Genomic DNA, 18,130 nt, shown 5'->3' on the forward strand with positions numbered 1-18,130 from the left:
CTTTACAGGACAGCAGTCAAACTCAAAATTATTTTGATAAATTGGAGAAATGGCACGAAGTCAATAAGATAAAGTTCAATAAAGAGAAGTGTAAAGTAGTAAACTTGGAAAGAAATAATTAAGTGCTTAAAAAATGGGGAAGAATGTCTAGGCAGCAGTAAAGACTTGTGCTCTAGAGAACAATCAGAATGGCAGTCAACAACACCCCTGCAAAGGGAGCCAATATCACACTGAGATGTTCTAACAGATACACTGCCATTCAGGTATGTGAGGGGATGAACTTGCTCTATCAGCACTGGAGGGCCTGCAAGAGCACTTCATTCCATTAAGGAAAAGGCAAAATCTACATGAAAAAAAAGTTTAAAAAACCAATGTCATTAAGACACAAGTGACTCTGACGAGTTCTTTCAATGGAAAGCAATTTATTTTTCTTCATGTGCCTACTAACATGCCAAAAGTCAGAGATTTGAACAGGTGAATATGATCTATCTATTGCACAGACAAAACCTGAGGCCAGAGACAAATGGGGACAAGCTGGAGTTTTAAAAGTTTTTATAATGTGTGTGTTATTGTATGAAGGGAATGAATTGCACTTGTTAATATTGCATGGAATATATCAGCAAATTGAGACAGTCATCCTTACATAAAACTATAAATTCCCTGTAGTGACAATAATGAAAACACAAACTGCCAGGTGGAAAGGCATGTGGTATAATAAATCATGGAATTGTGGAATGGTTTGGGTTGGCAGGGACTTTTAAAGGTCATCTAGTCCAACTCCCTTGCAATGAGCAGGGACATCTTTAACTAGATCAGGTTGTTTAGTGCCCTGTCAACCCCACCTTGAACATTTCTAGGGATGGGGCATTCCCCACCTCTCTGGGCAACATGTGCCTGTGTTTTACCAACTTCACTGTAAAAAAAAATATGGACTTCTTCCTTATATCTAACCTAAATTGACCCTCTTTCAGTTTAAAACCACTCCTTGTCCTATCACAATAGCCCCTGTAAAAAATTTATCCCCATCTTTCTCACAGGTCTCCTTCATGTACTAAAAGGTTGCAATAAGAAATTTCCTTCTGGGCTTGTGAAAGGGCAAATTGCTAAGGCAGAAGATGGGAAATCTGATCAAGCTCCTCTGTTTCAGTGATCCTTCATTGTGTCATTAGACAAAGGAGGGAAAAAACATGCTAAACTTCAGTCAAGATGTTACCTCCCACAGATTTGAGAAAAGCCCTTGCAATGAAAACTGCTGGTCCAAGGAAGGTCATTTGCCCCTGATAATCAGTCAGATGGTCACAGAAACACACTACTCTTCATTCCACCTCTGGCCATATGCTGATGGATAAGGAGAACAAGCCTGTTATGCTTCCCACTCATAACCTGCCACTGGATTCTTTGTGATAGAAGATGGGTCTAGAGAAGTTCCATCACCCAAATTTAAAAATTCCTGAACTTTCTTTAAAGGGAATTTGACAATGCATCATTATTTGTACAATCTATTAGTATTAGGATAGTGCTCAGCAGCCCTAGGCATGGAACAAGACCCTCAGTGCCAGATTCTAACACAGTTGGAACAAAAAAACAGCCCAAGATTTTACAGCTTAGGTGTAACAGGAAAAGACAAGACAGGAGAATAAAAATAAGACAGCATCAGTCTGGATGACAGGCAGCAGTGTCAGCACACTACTAGTTCAGCTGTTGTCAAGTATTCTGTAGACATAGCAAAGGAGAATTTTAAGAAGAAAATTTACTTTTCAGATAGTTGTATTGTTGTTCCAAAGTAGATTTTTAGAAAAATTCTAAATGTGATGTAAAATCCGAACAGAACTGTAAAAACTCTCTTCATCAACTAAGTAGGACACTGGTTTTATTTAGGTCTCAACTTTATTACCAAAACATCTTAATAATTATCTTGGACTATTATTGATGTCAAAAAGAAACAATATTTTAACCATGTTAAAAACAAGGTTGGTGGCTGGTCTAGGATACTTTGGGTTTTGTGGGTGACCCAAATAGCATTTTCTGTTCATATTTGCCACCCACAGGAGCATAGTGATCATACGTTAAGAGCAAAATAACCAAGCAAATGAAGTTCTTAAAGACAAATTTTACCTTCCATTCAAAAGGAAATAACAAAAAGAGAAACACAGGCTTTTGTTTGTGTGAAACACAGACTTTTGTTTGTATATATGTGAAAGGTTAGAACAAACACTGATTAGATAGCTTTTGTATCCAGCAGGGATCCTTGCATGCTTGTTGACAAACATTCCAGATGTTGTGGGAGTTCTTTAACCTTTTAAACTCATATTAATCTGTAATTCTTTTGGGAGAGAATCAGCAGTCAAGGAGAAGGGTATACTCTACATAATTTGTTTCCTTTTGCTGCAGATAGTGAATGAGCCACAGCCTTAAAGACCGTAAAGAATCATTAGATAGATTTGCATTTAGCCTTTATCCAGCAACCATTATGTAGGAAATGCAAAGCTTTAAAATAGCTCTATTAAGACATTTTATTAATGCATCTATTCATTATGACCAGCTTTCTTGTAGAGTCCTCACACAGTGGAATTTAAATTTCTTGATGTTATCTTTGGCTTAAATGGTCATCAGGATAACCTTTTTCTGCCCCAGTGCTCATTATTGCATAGGTGTGGAGAACATTATTAAACAACAGTACAACAAAAGAAACTCCTGAGTATTGTGTTCTGTCCAAATGCATGGGAGCTATTACACCTTTGTTCCTACTGCAGCATTCGCAGCTTCCCGTTACTTGTCCTTTAAGATTTTGTTTAATGAAAAATAAACACTTTTAGGAGGCAATTTCCCATCAGTGATGCAAGAAGCATATTTTTCTTCAGAATGGGCAGGGTACTCAACGCAGAAGGGTCCTGCTCTATAAATAAGGCTTTTCTGGCATGACTGCCACAGAAATTCTGTTAGGTGTTGTTTATTTAAAAATTCATGCATAGTTACAAATGTGAGCCATGGTAAGGAAGAATTGAGGGAGAATAACTGCAGGGTGCATTGGTGGAATCTTCAGTCAGAGAGTGCCATTTCTGAGCTGAACCTCCAAAACCACAAGAGCTTTCCAAAAGTCCCAGTAACAGACACCACTTTCAGTGGGACTGAAAACTGATGAAGGTTCAGCATGAGATCTGAACCACAGGTTGGGAGAAGGGCAGCGTGGGACTGTTCTAGTATTCTCTGTCAGCTTATGCAACGATGCATATCCTGGGGACCTTCTGCATCTCCCCTGTCTGTTTGCAGTTTGAAAGCAAATTGGCACTGACTTTAACAAGGATACATTGCTTCAGCATGTCTCTGAGAGTTCATTGTTTTGCACTTTCATTTGCTGTTTCAAATCAAGCCAAACCAGTCTGCAAATGAAGAGCTCCTCTATAAACCTTAACTTCCACTAATACATACGAAAACTTAAATATATGAAAAATATGGACATTTCTGTGCTTAAATGAAGAGATGGTTTCCTATCTCACAGCAAATGCAGAAGAATGAGCAATGAGGCAAGGCTGATATAAATTGAGATGGCTTACAGACAATGATTCAAATTCAAGTAGAACATGCAGTATTTCATATTCTTAGATTAAACACCAGATATTTTTATATAAATGCAGGACTAGTTATCAAGATCACAAATACAAAGATGGAAAAGTATGGATTTTAGCAGAGGCAACAAGAGGGGCCAATTGCAGAGAAAATCCTTACAGTATTTACATTTTATTTGAAAATACTCTAATTATCAGGGTGCTACAACTGTGAACAGTTCGCCTTAAGAATACATAAACAGGCTTAGCTCACAACTATTTACTTGATCCAGCCTCAACCAGCATTAACAGTAGTAATTTCAGTGACTGCAGAATACATTAAATAACAAGATGTTATGGCTGGACTTTTCAGCAAGTATGGAAGCAAAATAACTAGCAGTCCCAAACCCTAAACTGCTTGTATGCATAGTTCCTCTGAACTCCATAGAAATGTTTACCTGAATAGAACATGCAGAACTTTGAGTTAGTCAGAGAAGAAAAGGTAAACATAGGCTACAATACTGTTTTCCAAAAAATATTTAAAGAAATACTTTTCATAATAACTAGCTGCAATTTCAATCGATACTTCAAAGCATATGGCCAAAATTGATCGGTTCATTAGCTTTATTTTTCTTATTTTATTCAAACAGAGCACAGCAGTGCTGCACTGAGGCTTTCTCCTGACTGCACAGGGCATGGCATTCTGATTTTCAATAGCAGAATGAAGTAGCAGCACAAATTGGTTTGAAATATGATGAAATGGCATCATTACTCCTGTATGAAATCTGAAAATCACTGCACTATGACCTTAATTTTAATTGGCTTTTTTCATGAAGCCAGCAGCTAAACCTCACCACTGAGAGAAAGCCATTCAATTATTTCGAGGCAATTCCTAACTCCTCAGCGAGCAATGTGTTAGCTGGTAACACACACACTGATTTTCCCTCACTCTGTGGAGAACAAGATTTGTACGGATACATCTAAAGAATCACCTGTGGTTAAGCTGACCTGCCCTAGAGGAAGCTCCCTCGGTTTCCCAGGAGCCAAGAAGCAGATTTCAAAAGGAAGTCACATACATTCAGTACTCATGAGTCCACTCTAGGTACTGCTGTCTTTTTAATTGCTGACAGTGTCATTACTGGAGTCTTGTTTGGCCAAATTACTGGACTGGCTTTGCTTGTACAAACACAGAGATTTAAAACAGTATGTCTAGTAGACTTTCATATATTAATTTTTTTTCCTATCTCATCTGATATTTCTAATGAACATTTCACTGGTACTTTGTAACAGCTAGACTTTGCTATTTTGACAGCAAGATCTTTTTTATTTAATATTAGCACTTTGCTACATATAGTCTTGTTCTATTCTGATAATTTTACTATCTTCAGTGTCTAACCTTTACATCAAATAAGCAGGTTCTGTAAAAATCAGATTTGTAGTTATGAATGGTACTGATGTAATTAAAACTCACAAGAGAACATGTAAAATTCAAAGTCTTCAGGCTTTTCCTGCTTAAATTGTTGTTAACCAAAGACAGTACTCATTCATTACTGTAAATAGAAAAGCAACAGGACATTTAACATCTGGGCAGTTATTTTCACAGACCCTGTTTTTCCAGCAATGTTTAGAGTCAATTAAAAACCAACCAGACAAAAAAAAACCAACAACAACACTAAGAGTAAGATGAGATGGAAAAATTTTCAAGAGGTCTGAATCTTTTTTTTTTGACCTGTGCTCAGACTACATGTTCACATGGCCAAGGTCTCTGTTTTAACCTTCCATGGATCAGCTCCAGGGCCATGCAGGATGCAATGTTCACCCAAACAAGTTCAGTGCAGTAACTATCAGTAGGTCTCTCCACCATTCTGCCCAAACACAGAAACCTCCCCTTTTCCTGTATCTTTCTCTTCCAGAATAAGCGAACTGATGTTATGGAGTGCTTTGCACTGACACAAAGATGGCTTCATCAAATCAGTATTCAGCAATTGCAAACATTCAACCAGTTGCTGTGTCTCTCCTAAGCAATTTAGCAAGGTTTTACTCTGTTAATAACTCATCTTCAGAAATAATGACATCTATATTACAATATTGAGAAAGAGAGGGTACTTTGCAGATAAGTGGAATTTATTCAAAATGCTTCCATGTTAGAAATAATTTTATGGATACCCTTTAGACACAGACACATCTCCATGTTTTAGCAATTATTCATCATTTATATGTTAACAATTTAGGAGAGTTTTTAAAATCAAAATGGATAAGAAGCCTACACAGTGCCTCAAATGGCCGAACAAGTCTTGATAGCACTTCACAGCTAAGAGACTCTAAATAAATTGAATAATGAGTAGGCAAGCATGAACCTTTCCTAGTGTGTCTGTGAACACAGTGAAAAGTAGCAATAGTCTCCCAAATCTAGGATATAAAACAGAAATCTGTCTCCCAGTCAGAAAATCTCCTGTTACCATAGTGATGGGAATGGAGCAAATGACTAAAAATACCTGGTCTTATTCACACTGTCTTAGGAATGTGACCTAAATGACATGTAATGCTTGATTTTCCATGAGAAACTGATTTCATTTACTAGGAGCCCTCACCAGAAAGCAGATAATGTGCAACTATAATGTGTGGTCAGACACTCAAAGACCACCTTCTCCAAGATGCAGCTTGGAAAGAAAGATGTCTGGAAGAAGGCATGCAAAGAACTGCAATAAAAAGAAACCACACACTGGACATTAACAAGTCTAGAGCACTGATTAGATGTGGGTTTCTCTTAGTAAAGTTGGCCTTTAAAAACAGCCTTTGGAACTGCTGATGCATAAAATCAACCACAACCTCCAAAGAAGTTCACTGTTCACAAGAATCCCCCAGTTGCAAATGACTTTCAAACTTAGGACAACCCATGCTTAGACCAGTTTTGTTCACAGCACCTACATATGTCACTCCATATCAGGAGGGAGCTATTAAAGTGTGCCGGAGGAGAAACTGCAAGTGGCATCTCCCACCTCAACTTGTGAGGTTCCCAAAGAGGTTTCCTCCATAAGTCCCACACAGAAGCTGCTGCTTCTGCTCTGCACTAAGGGAGGGTCATTGCAGGCTCTCCCACTGGGAGATTCCAAGATTTCCTTGGGAAAAGCAAAAGCCAGGAGGAAGATGAGACTCTAGATTTATTTAAAGGGCTTGATTAGTTACAATTTTATTTCTATTTTTAAAGGGTAATGATCTCCCTCTGATTGACAGTAAGGATACCTTGATTCTTGCCTTGTGGCATCTTGTATTTACAGCCATTTAAGAATGTTTTCATCTTTCAATATTTCTAAAAGTTTTCTGCACTGAGCAATTTAAGGTTGTTGGAAGGTAATACCACTGATTTTACAAAGGGGTTAAAGTTTTGCCTGGAGACATCTGCAAGTGCAGACCTGCCACAAAATTGCTCTACACCCTCTTAAGTATATTTTAAAATGGTATAGGATTATTTTTCAGCATTTTTAGACAGAGTGCAATGTAGCAAAATGTACTTTACTTCAAATATAACGATAAAACACTCCATTGTGGAAAAGATCATCAACATCAAGGAAGGTTTGACCTGACTATGCTTTTAAGAATAGTAGTTTCTTATTCCTACAAGGGAAAAAAAAAACACCAAGAAAAAAGCCCAAATCCTGCAGAACCTGCAGTTGAAATTTTTACCTTTGTAAAGCAATTACAAGAAAACACTTACCTGAACAAACCAGCTGGAAGACACCAGTTGTATTTCACTAGGAGATCTCCCAGTATCCACAGTATCTCAAAACTTCAGAAAAATCATGTCTGTCTATCTTTTTGTCAAATTCTCTCTGGGAAAAGATAAACCCAAAAAGAGACATTTTTGACAGATATATCTTTAGAATAAGTTATATGAAGGTTTTTTCAGAAATATTTTCCTCATGCATATTTTCCTTTTTTAGCAATATATTCTTCAAACCCTAGTTAGTATGCTTGACACACTTTGTATGGAAATGTAGGCCTTTGCAGAGGTTATATGGGGTAGCTTGGTGCTGACTTACTCTAGCACTGAAGGGAAAGTCATGCATCATCCTTGCCGAGTGAAAAGGAGAACATCCATGTTAACAGTCAATTATTTTCTTGAGGAATTTAATATATTAAATAATAGAGCTTCAGTCAAGGAGAGTAACTCACAGATAGGCGTTGTAAGATTTATTTCATTCTGCTCAGGAAAAGAAAGTGCCAAATAAATATAAAAAACTTCAGTCTCCTATACTTTCATATCCACTGAACCTTTCAGGTAATATACCTAACTCACAGATTTTCACAGATTTGGTGCAATTATGCAAGTCTTTCTCCCTGAGAGATAGAAGTTTCTGGTCTAGATCATATTCTACTAAATAAAAAGCCATCAGATCTCCTGTAAGGGTGAACACCAATAGATATTATTACAGTCTGTGTTGTGCATATCTATAACATGTCTCTTTCTGTCTTCAAAGCAGAGAAAATTAATGTCACTTTGTATGGCCAAACTTCGCGAAAGAAAATTTGGGAAGGGCTCTCTCTCCCCACGTGGGTGTGCCCTTCCAGCCTGCACAGTGGATTTTTCAGATGAGGCACAGCGTGCACAGAATTGGCCCCACCATTTAAGTCCTGAGGTCCATCTGCCACGGCCGAGCGAGCTTGGACAGTGACAGGGAAGTCCTCGGGACTGTCACAGCACCCGGTACTAACCGGGGCTGACCCTGCTGAGCATCCGAGATTAATGTCACTTTAACATTTCAGAAAAACAGCATCTGCCTTGTAAGACAGAGTTTGTACTCTAATCTTTGAAAGCCATAAAGAGAACAACAGCAAAAAAAAAAAAAGGAAAAAAAGGCAATACATTGAGATGCAATATCTTATTTAATTGGTGGTACATTTTTATTTCTCTGAAATGTTCTACTGAAGGGAGAGTGAAAAAAAAGTCCTTACATTTCTAACCATTAGGTATGAGAATGGTAGCCTAAGCCCAACCTGCAGTACTGTGTTTTGATGCATGGTTGGAAACTCAAACCATCTCTTTTCCTCAGCCTTTTCTCATGAGGGAAACTATTTTCTAGTGTACACACTCCACTGATCTTAAACATATTCTGTGATGAGATGGCCACCTCTTATTCTGGAAGAGGAATATGAAGGGCAATGGATCAGACAAAAAGGACCTTCAGATGAAACTTTGCAGTCTACACTGCTTTTTATTTTCCTTAATATCTTCATATAATCCCTGGGGTGATAAGGACTACACAAACAAAAACCTCCAGAAGAATGCAGAAGGGAGTGAAGAGAGCATCTGCAGCTAAAGACAGGCAGTTTGGGTATTAGTCAACCATTTCGTCTTCTTTCCACTTACTTTCTCTGCTTATATATCAGGAGCAGCCCTTGTCTCTGTGTCTTCTTCATATTGTCATTTGTACTACTCCTGGCCCTTGCTGTTTATCCTGTTGTGTATGTCCATGAATTTCCAACATACAACTGAACAAAAGCATTTATCTTCTCTACCACACTTGCCTAACTTTACAGTCAGCAATCAAACTGATGAGGGAACAGGGGAAAAAAATGCAGGTATAAAGAGTAGTTACATGAATTAAAAGCATAATACATGGATAGCTCAAAAGAATCTGCAGAGGGATCTTCTTTAAAGAGGCTCTGTAGACATAGAAGTTACCATTTCATTATGGGAGAGGTGTATGTGCTATTTATTTTCCACACAATCCTCCCCAAAATACAATAGGGTGATAACACTAGGAAAAAAAATCTTGGCTTGGCTACAATGATGAAAAGGACAAACTGATAGGAAAATTGTGATGACACTCAATTTTGCACTTTTTCACTTAAAACGTCATTACAAATCCTTCTTTCTGACAGTTTGTTACACTGCCCATCATTTCATGGTTAACAAAGTTACAGACTAAGAACCACAACACAATTACATCATCACAAACTGAGGCTTACAAAAGATAAAGTAGTTAATAGGAAAAGTTCTTTAAATAATCCCATCTAGTTAGTGAATTATTTTATTTATTTATTTATTTACTATTTATTTCTTTAGAAAATAAAAATTAAAATATTAATATTTCAAAGTATTATTCCAAAAAATTGAATTTATTTACACAAACTCATCAAGTGACCAAGAGAATCTCTGTATTCAATCTAAACTCTACAGTCTCACAGAGCTGGAATGACATCTAAGAAATGCAGCTGTGTATATGGAAACATGAAATCATCCTTGCACCAAAAATCATTTTAAAATAATTGGATTGCAGACATGGAATATTAATTAATATTGGACAGAGTACTAAAATGAAAAGATAATTCTATTAAAAAATGGGATGACTTGCATTTTTTCTTGTCTATCCACACCTCTAATTCAAAATGCCAAAGTGGTGGAGAGAGATTCCAAACACCAACTGGACACCCAAAGCAGGTTATCTTACAGTAGTACCTTCCAGCTGCTGGTAAGGATGGTCCATGACCTGTAGAATGTAATTACAGATATGTTTCATTTTCAGTACTGTAAGAAATAAATGAAGGGTGACTAAAGAAACAGATGAGAAGGTGGAAGTAAGAGGTGTGAACAGTACTAGATAGTCTTAGCAGAAAGCAAGAACAAATTCCATTCATGTTCACTCAGATGAAAAGGTCCATAAAAACAGTTACTCCATAGCACTGATAAGAGACGATCCATTCCAAAGGTAATTGGATAAAACTGTTTGGGGATAACCACATTTTATCCCAAGTTACAGAAGTTAATCAGGAACCATGTGAAATGCTATCTGCACATAATCAGAGTCTTGAGGGAAAGACAAGGTTCTGTACCTCAAAATGAGAACATTGGAACAATGGAACTTGGCAAGTTGAGAAAGTCTGTGTTCAGTATTAAAAGTATTTTGTGGGAAGAAAAAGGTGTATTAGTTTCCCACAGCCCAGGGTAGATATCACACAATTCTGTCTTACCTCATCATTAATTACATCAGCAGCAACAACTTCCTCCCCTCCAGTGTATAAAGCAAAAGAATATTTTTGAAGTTTGATGATTACCAAATAATATGATCCAATTTTGATTACCCTATTTTAGGATTCTGTTAAATTAATAAAATAGGTTGTTTAATGGATTACTTAGTTCCTACTTGATCCACTTCTTCAAATTAGGTACAAGTTTTCTTACAGAATATTTCTTGGACAGGAGGCTTAACCATCATGAGAGGAACAATAACTGAAGTTATGCAGCCTCCATAAACACTTGATCTGCAACGTGCGAAAGCTCTTTTAACTTGGTATAAACTTTGAGAAAGAAGACAAAAGTGCATATTACAGCACTCTGGTATGTCATTTCTCAGGAACTGGGATTTCATTTAGCAATCCTAGAGGATGTACATGAAAAACAGTAATTATCCTACAGAATACATGTTTGAGTATTTTTTTTTAGCAATTGAAATTTAAAACAACGTGGGAGAAGAAAAGTGAAATAAACATTCTGTTGGTTACAGCCTGTCTGTCTGAAAAACTGCAAGCCCCAGGATTAACAGTACAATATGCATGTACACCAAACTCTCTGAAGGCAGAGGGATCAAGTGCCACACAGGGCATGCTCTTCTAAAAACTGAGAGAGATCCTTCTTGAGATTAACTGATGGAGATGGGAACCAGCACAGCACTCACTACCACTGACTTCTCTCTGACCTTGGAGGTGCAGGACAGCCATGGCAGTCACACCAGCTGAGCATGGAGTTTGTTTATTAACAAAATAATAATCATCAAGAATTCTTACCCTACTAAAATATAAGTGCTGAATGAATTAAACAATCAAGACAGTACCTCGATCTTTACTTTCTTGAATGCTCTATGTTCAAACCACCTTCTCAGGTATCTTAGAATGGAAATGACAGGTTTAAGTGCTTCTCTAAAGTTTGGATGCTTTCTACTACCTCGAGAAGCTTCAAAGCCTTCCAGGTGAGTGACATTTTGCTTCCGAGTTTGTCACTGGAAATTAACACAGAGCAGATTTCATTTTCAGCTTGGTGGACAAATGGTTGAACTATAAATAAAAACTCTTGAAGGCAAATTGTAATGTGCACCTAAAATAATTACAGAATCACATAGACTCCTTTTATTTACAGGAATAGCTTGCAAAGATTGAAAAGGAACTGTTAGTCATTTACCATCTCCAATTACAGAATTAGCATCCAAATCTGCTTGCCAATTGTTCTGCTGCAGCTGGGTAGATCTGCACAATGCCCAGGGCTTTGTAAACTAGAAGGTTTAAGTTATTTACAAAATTGTTAACATTTTGAATTCCTATTCAACTGTACAGGTTTGTTGAGGTTTTGTTTTTTTTACACAATGGAGAGGACAAGAAGTCAGATTTTTGTGTACAAATACACTATAATTTAAGTAAGACTAAAGAAGTAAGTTACCTGCCAGCTCTTACAGCTTAACTGGTAATACAAGCCATAGCTGGTAGACAGTGAAAGCTTTAAGTGTGTCTTCCATCTAAACACAAACTTCCATGGATTTTATTAATGTGTACTCATCAAAGTTGCCAAGAAATTCCAACACACACATACAAAAAGATTTTATGAGACCAGAGAAATGTATTGAAACCAATCCTTTTCATAAGAAGAGAGCAGGAAAAACTGTATTGGAGATTTTCCTGTCAAAACAAGACAGTACAAATACCAGAAAAGCCAAGATATTCAATATCCTGGACTATATATGTATTTGCTACAGAAAAATCACTGAAAGTAATTTTAAACCCCTGAAAGCTCTAAATTTAATCTTGATACAGAATGAGTAGAAAGAAACTCTCTAAAGTTTCATCTCTACAGTCCTCTCGTGTGATTACCTGTGTCCCAGCTGAGGGAATCATCACAATATATATGACACATAATCAAAAATGTTAGATTTTGTATTTCAAGCAGTGTAACTGGCAGAAATGTGAACCAACCAGATTTAGAATTTTCTTTCTCCTGATGGGACAATTGTGAATAGAAATAGTCATTTTATAGTTAAGGTCATAAGTAGCTGTGTGCTGTAAAGCCAGTTTTAATCTTACTTAACACATCCAAATTGTGCCAAGACTAAACGAATCTGCTTGAAATATCATTGAATAGAGAGAAAAATGGTTTTTGATGCCTGGTCTTCATTAAGTAAGGTGCTGGTCAGATAAAATGCTTAAGAAATTGAGATCTGAGTTTTTATCAAAATGTTGTGTTTTACTTGTCTGGTTTTGAGGTTATAATACATTGATTTTTCAACAAACAAAATAACATAGATGATGAATTTCAGACTGATTAGTTTCTGGTATTCTATGGCACTTTCTCCATCTAGCCAACAGCCTGCAGGATTTCTCATCACACCATCTTCTTATAATTAAAAAATATCATTTGCACTTATTCATCACTCCACTCTATGCCGCAAAGACAAATCTGTTCCATCAATCTTGATCTTTCTCCTGGCTAAAAAATCTTCCAGGTATTTCATATAACCTCTTAATATGGGACCACAGTCTCACCATTCACTTATAATTTGATACACCCTCTAACCTTTTTCACTGAGCAAGGAACTGAACTCTCTACCAGCTTAATTCAGCTCCGTATCAGCAGAGACTGTGCATTTACTATTTTCCCCAGAGATTCTCTCAGAGAAGAACAACATTTTAACCTGTGTGTAGGGTTCCAAGGAAATTGCAGTTTCATAGGCTGCACAGGGAATACCCTCAATGGATGCTCATCACCACAATTCTTCCTGGACAAGTCTAGTGAGTTCCAGGTGATGTATTTCTACTCTGAGACATGAGAATGTGCCAAGCATAAGGATATCCAAGGGCTGCATCTCCAGACTGATCAAACCCACTGCCTTCAAAGACCCAGGAACAACATTACATCAGATGGACAGGAAGGGAACTACCTCACTGATTATCTACATGGGCATATAGAGTAGACAGAGTGTATCCACAGACCAATTTTTTCCAAATTTTGAGAAAAAGTTTATCAGAGTTAATTATATACATTGGGAGGGCAGGTTCCATACTGTTATCTTGTAAGAAAAAAAGTTGGAAATATTTCCCTAATATTGTTTTCAGATTTATTGCAGATTCTAGACAAGGTTTGACTTTTCAAACAAGATCTTCAAATCACCATGTAAACTGAGGTAGAAGTAGATTATCTGAGGAAGGCAGGACACTTGGATGAAAGTAGAGAAAGTCTTCCTAAAATCAACATATTTAATTACTCTTCTTTTAATGAAAATGCATTTCAGAACAGTTCTGATTTTGTAACCATTACATTCTTTTGTAGATCCCTGACAAAAAAATTTATGTGAAAGATATGGACAAGTGGCTGTTTGGAAGATCAAGTGTACAATCAACTCCTCACTTAGGTACAGCAGCTGTCTGCACTACAGATGTCTTTGTAAAATCAAATTCATGATGCAGATCTGATGGGAATGCTTTGAATGGCTCTTCCTACTGAATTATACATGGGGCAAATTTTTTTTATAATATCACAATTTAATTTCATATGATTTACATATTCTGATTAATAGTGCTGTGCAAAGATATATTTAATATGCTCTGGCACTGCTGTATAAATAATGTCTTATACCAGTATTTTGTGCTGTTCTAAAAGATTAATTAATTTTGTGGTTGTGTTCAGTTACACATCTCTTCCTCTTTTATACCACAAAATGTGTATCCTAAACTACTTCTTGCTTAATGTAATTTCTCTCAGTTACACTCTCTAATGATAACTTTTACATGAAAATTTGGGTTTTTTTAAATAGAAGAATATAGCTAAACAGAAATAAGTGGGTTTTATTTAATAAGTGTTTAGAATATACTAGAGCAGAACAAGTACCAAGCACGATGTTTGAAAAGGAATTTCTATCAGTTTATCTGCATTAATATATTTCCCATCACTTAAAATTTCAGTTCAGATAACGCTACTAATTAGTTTTGGCTGATATTGGAGTATTTTGTATGCCCCACTTATAAAAGCTGTTTGCCCATCTGTTAATAGGTTGGAAGTGATTAAAGGACACTTATTTTGGCTGTTGCAAAGGACAAATCATTTTAAAGCTGCAAATATGTGACAAAATCAGCTAAAGGTTTGCCAAGTTCAGGACCTGCTTTTCTTAAAGTGTTGTGGTGTCTGCTTCCTTTCCCTCCTGCCTAAAGCATCTATGAGTTCTCAGCATAAAAAAGCAAAAAATCAGCTATGACAGGCCACACCTTCTAGCTATTTGTCTAAACAGAGGTTTTAATGAACTTCCAACATTTTTCAAATCATTTCTGCTTCTTGTCTATTAGCTTTGAAGCATTGCTTCTGAGAGCTTAACTAAAATGGGGCTTACAGGAGCACTCTGTATCACTATATTTTAATACCTGTGCCTTCTCTTCCTGTCCATCATTTCATCAGTGTGCATAAAAGAACAGGGAAATCAGAAATAAATCAATATGGGAAACATCACAGGAAAAAGAAAAATAAAAAATATGTTAAAGAATTTGGATGAAAAAGAGCAGTCATGGACAGTGAGCTGGGAACCAACAGTAAACCAAAACCCCTAATGGCAAGAAAATTATGTGCACCATTATTAAGATAATTACAGACTTCAGTTCCATCTGGGGAAGAGCATTTCAGTCATAAGTTTAACTTAAATGTAGATAAGAATTAGCCTTGTGCAGAGAACTGGAATTACTCCTGTGCACCATTTACACCCTATGTCCTACCTAAAGGCAAAGCTCACATTTAAATTATAGTCTGTTTTTTACCACATATACTTAACTTAAAGCTTTACAGTATCAGGACAGAACCCAAGCTGACCCTTATGCCAGAAGAAAAGTAGCAATGGAGTTGTGAAAAGAGCATTCAAGCAGATATTCTAATCCTGGTTTGTCTGCAAACCTCTGAATATTTTTTTCTTTACTGGATTTGAACTGTATTACCAAAGGAAAAGACCAATAACTAACCCTAGACTTATTCACTTCATCTGCAAATTTAATTTTATAAATGAGCAACATAAAGTGCTACCGACATACATTAAAGACATACCACCTGCTTTGAACTGCTTTAATGGAAAATCTGTCAAGCACTTTCTTTAATGATTATATGCCTTAAAAATTCAACAAATGAAAGGATTATCACTGAAATCATATTAATCTGCAAAGGATTAACAGCCTACTGCTGAAAGACTTCATGAACTGCAATAGGAGAGGATCTGAAATAAAAATTGCAAGGAGCTTTTCACATAAATAGTGCAGAAAGATTGTAGAGGTTGAAGCAGTAAAAGTGAAAATGGATTGAAATTAAGAATGGTGATGTGAATCAAACACATCAGAAGTGAAAATAAAACAAAATCATAGAAAACATGCTGCAGCATCCTTACCACCTGTATATTCACTTCCTTTTACAAGTTGCTGTGACCAGCTGCACTTTCATTATCATTTGTAATTTTAATTAGATTTAGATACATTATTTGAAATGTCTTGTTTAAAGAAGTAAATACAATTTTATTGAACATGCTGAATTAATGAAACACTAGGAATGAAGTCTTGACTTCCCATGGATACAGTCTTTCAAGGGTTAGAAAGACTCCCCACAGTTTATAAAATACTTTATCTTCAACAGTACACAGGATTTCAAGACTCAAAAGGATAGTTTTCTTTCTCTGTTATATCTTCCGTGCCTGCAGGACATTAATGAAATCATGGCCAGGCATTTCTTGTTATTTAATGGCCAACAGAGTTCATTTCATCAAAACTCCTTCAGTAGTTATCCATATTCATGAAGACACTTAAGGATGTGTTTGATTTTAGCTTTAGTAGGATTTAAGGATATGTTTAAAGTTAGGCACACACTTAAGAAGCTATGCTGCATTTGGATGGAGACAATCTCATACTTACCTGAGCTAAAGTTAAAATTAAGCATATGCTTAAGTGTTTTGCTGAATGCAGATGGAGTGCTGAACTGAAGCCCAGTGATTAATCAGAAGTGTCAGTATGTTCTCAACCCAGAAATTATCACTTTACAAATAAAACCTGAAGATATGCATATACCTAATCAATGTATGGCTGAGTAGAATTTTGATGACCAGCTAATGACAATTCATGCAGACAGAAATTAATAAGGTGATGAAACACTGCTTAAAGTCAAAGATACCTCCCAAATTATTCACTCAGGATGTACAAAGAAGATAAAAATGTGATAGTAAAACAAAATGGAGGCATGAAGACAAGCCAAAAGGACAGGTATAGCAACAGCTTTTGCTTCCAGTTGAAGAGACCATCCTCAGCCTCAGTAGGCCCAGTTTAGTTGGTCTCAGGGCCTGATACTAAAATTTGTCCAGTTTTCTAAAGCTACAATGATCTCAGTGGAACCTTAATATACACATCAAACAAACAGATCTCACTCATCACACACAATCACCACTCTGAGATTTGGTAACTCAATGTCATCAAGAATCTATGGATTCTATTTGGAAATAGTGTAAATGTATGATTAAGACCTACTTATGCTTTCTAATTATTTTTTTCAGTTTTCAATATTAATTCACAAAAGAAAAACATTGAAAAATAAGTCTGAAAAGAAGTTTCATCTGCACCTGATATTCTTTCATTCTGACTTAGCACTTGATGGAATGCTTTTCTTTTCACTGGCTTGGAACTCTTCTGTAATCTAAAAAAACAGGAAAAAGACATAGCAAATTAGATAAAAATCTAAAGTAAAATCTAAGTCAGCTCATAACAGCCACATATTTAAAGAATTCTACATCTACTTTTAAAAGGTTCCAAATTTAGACAAGATTTAAAGCTTTATTGAGGAAGACCAAAAAGTTCAAAGAAATAAATCCAACCTAATTAGTAACTGCAAATTTCAAGGACAAACCTAGCAATGCTTTCTTTTAAGGTTGGATGCACAGGTTCAAAAAAGGAAAATATTGCTTTCCACTTTCCGTCTCCTCAATGACTACTCGCTGTCCTGAGACAGAGCAATTCCAAAAGTGTCTTCATTTAATGAATTATGAAAACACAAAACCGGCAAACATTTCCTGTAATTTTGTAGATTAGGGTGTTTGGCTTCTATGGTGATGTAATTTTGATCTGGCTACAACTTTAAAAGAATATTTCATCTGTAAAACCAAAACCAACTCAGTATATAGTTGAAACATGTCTTTGCCATTTTAGTTCCTGTGTTCCTTTAACACAGCAATAAACAAAGATTATTAAAGAACAGAGATTTGATATCACACCAAAATACGACCCCTCCCAATATGCTCTTCCAAAGCATGGCCAGCATAGGAGTATAGGCAGGCACAAGAAACATGGCACTTTCAAGGGTGATTTGCCTCCACTACAGACTTCTGATTATCAGCAGTTTAGTGATTGAGCTATAGGCAGCATCTATGCCCTTATTTTAAATAGCCACTGAACAACCAATGAGACATCAAATTGTCTAACCTCTTTTTGATCCCTTTTCTATTTCCAGACTGCAGTACCTGTGGCTGCCAGATCCCCAATTCAATTATGCATTAAAAGGAAAAGATTTTTGTACTTTTGTTCTACATTTGCCACCT

General features: G+C 36.4%; 1 protein-coding gene across 1 annotated transcript in view; it reads right to left on the bottom strand.

Annotated features, from left to right (window-relative positions):
* The window catches only part of IQCM (IQ motif containing M), a 63,718-nt gene that overhangs the window by 27,455 nt on the left and 18,133 nt on the right, over window positions 1-18,130 (bottom strand). The window contains exons 3-7 of the mRNA XM_071555971.1: window positions 11,760-11,812; window positions 11,378-11,527; window positions 10,221-10,269; window positions 9,902-10,036; window positions 7,321-7,398 (exon numbers count right to left, since the gene is read on the bottom strand). Coding sequence (XP_071412072.1) covers window positions 7,321-7,398; window positions 9,902-10,036; window positions 10,221-10,269; window positions 11,378-11,527; window positions 11,760-11,812 — 465 coding nt within the window. The remainder of the gene's footprint in view (window positions 1-7,320; window positions 7,399-9,901; window positions 10,037-10,220; window positions 10,270-11,377; window positions 11,528-11,759; window positions 11,813-18,130) is intronic.

Source organism: Pithys albifrons, chromosome 5 (genome assembly GCF_047495875.1).
Source record: "Pithys albifrons albifrons isolate INPA30051 chromosome 5, PitAlb_v1, whole genome shotgun sequence".
Classification (NCBI taxonomy): Eukaryota; Metazoa; Chordata; class Aves; order Passeriformes; family Thamnophilidae; genus Pithys; species Pithys albifrons.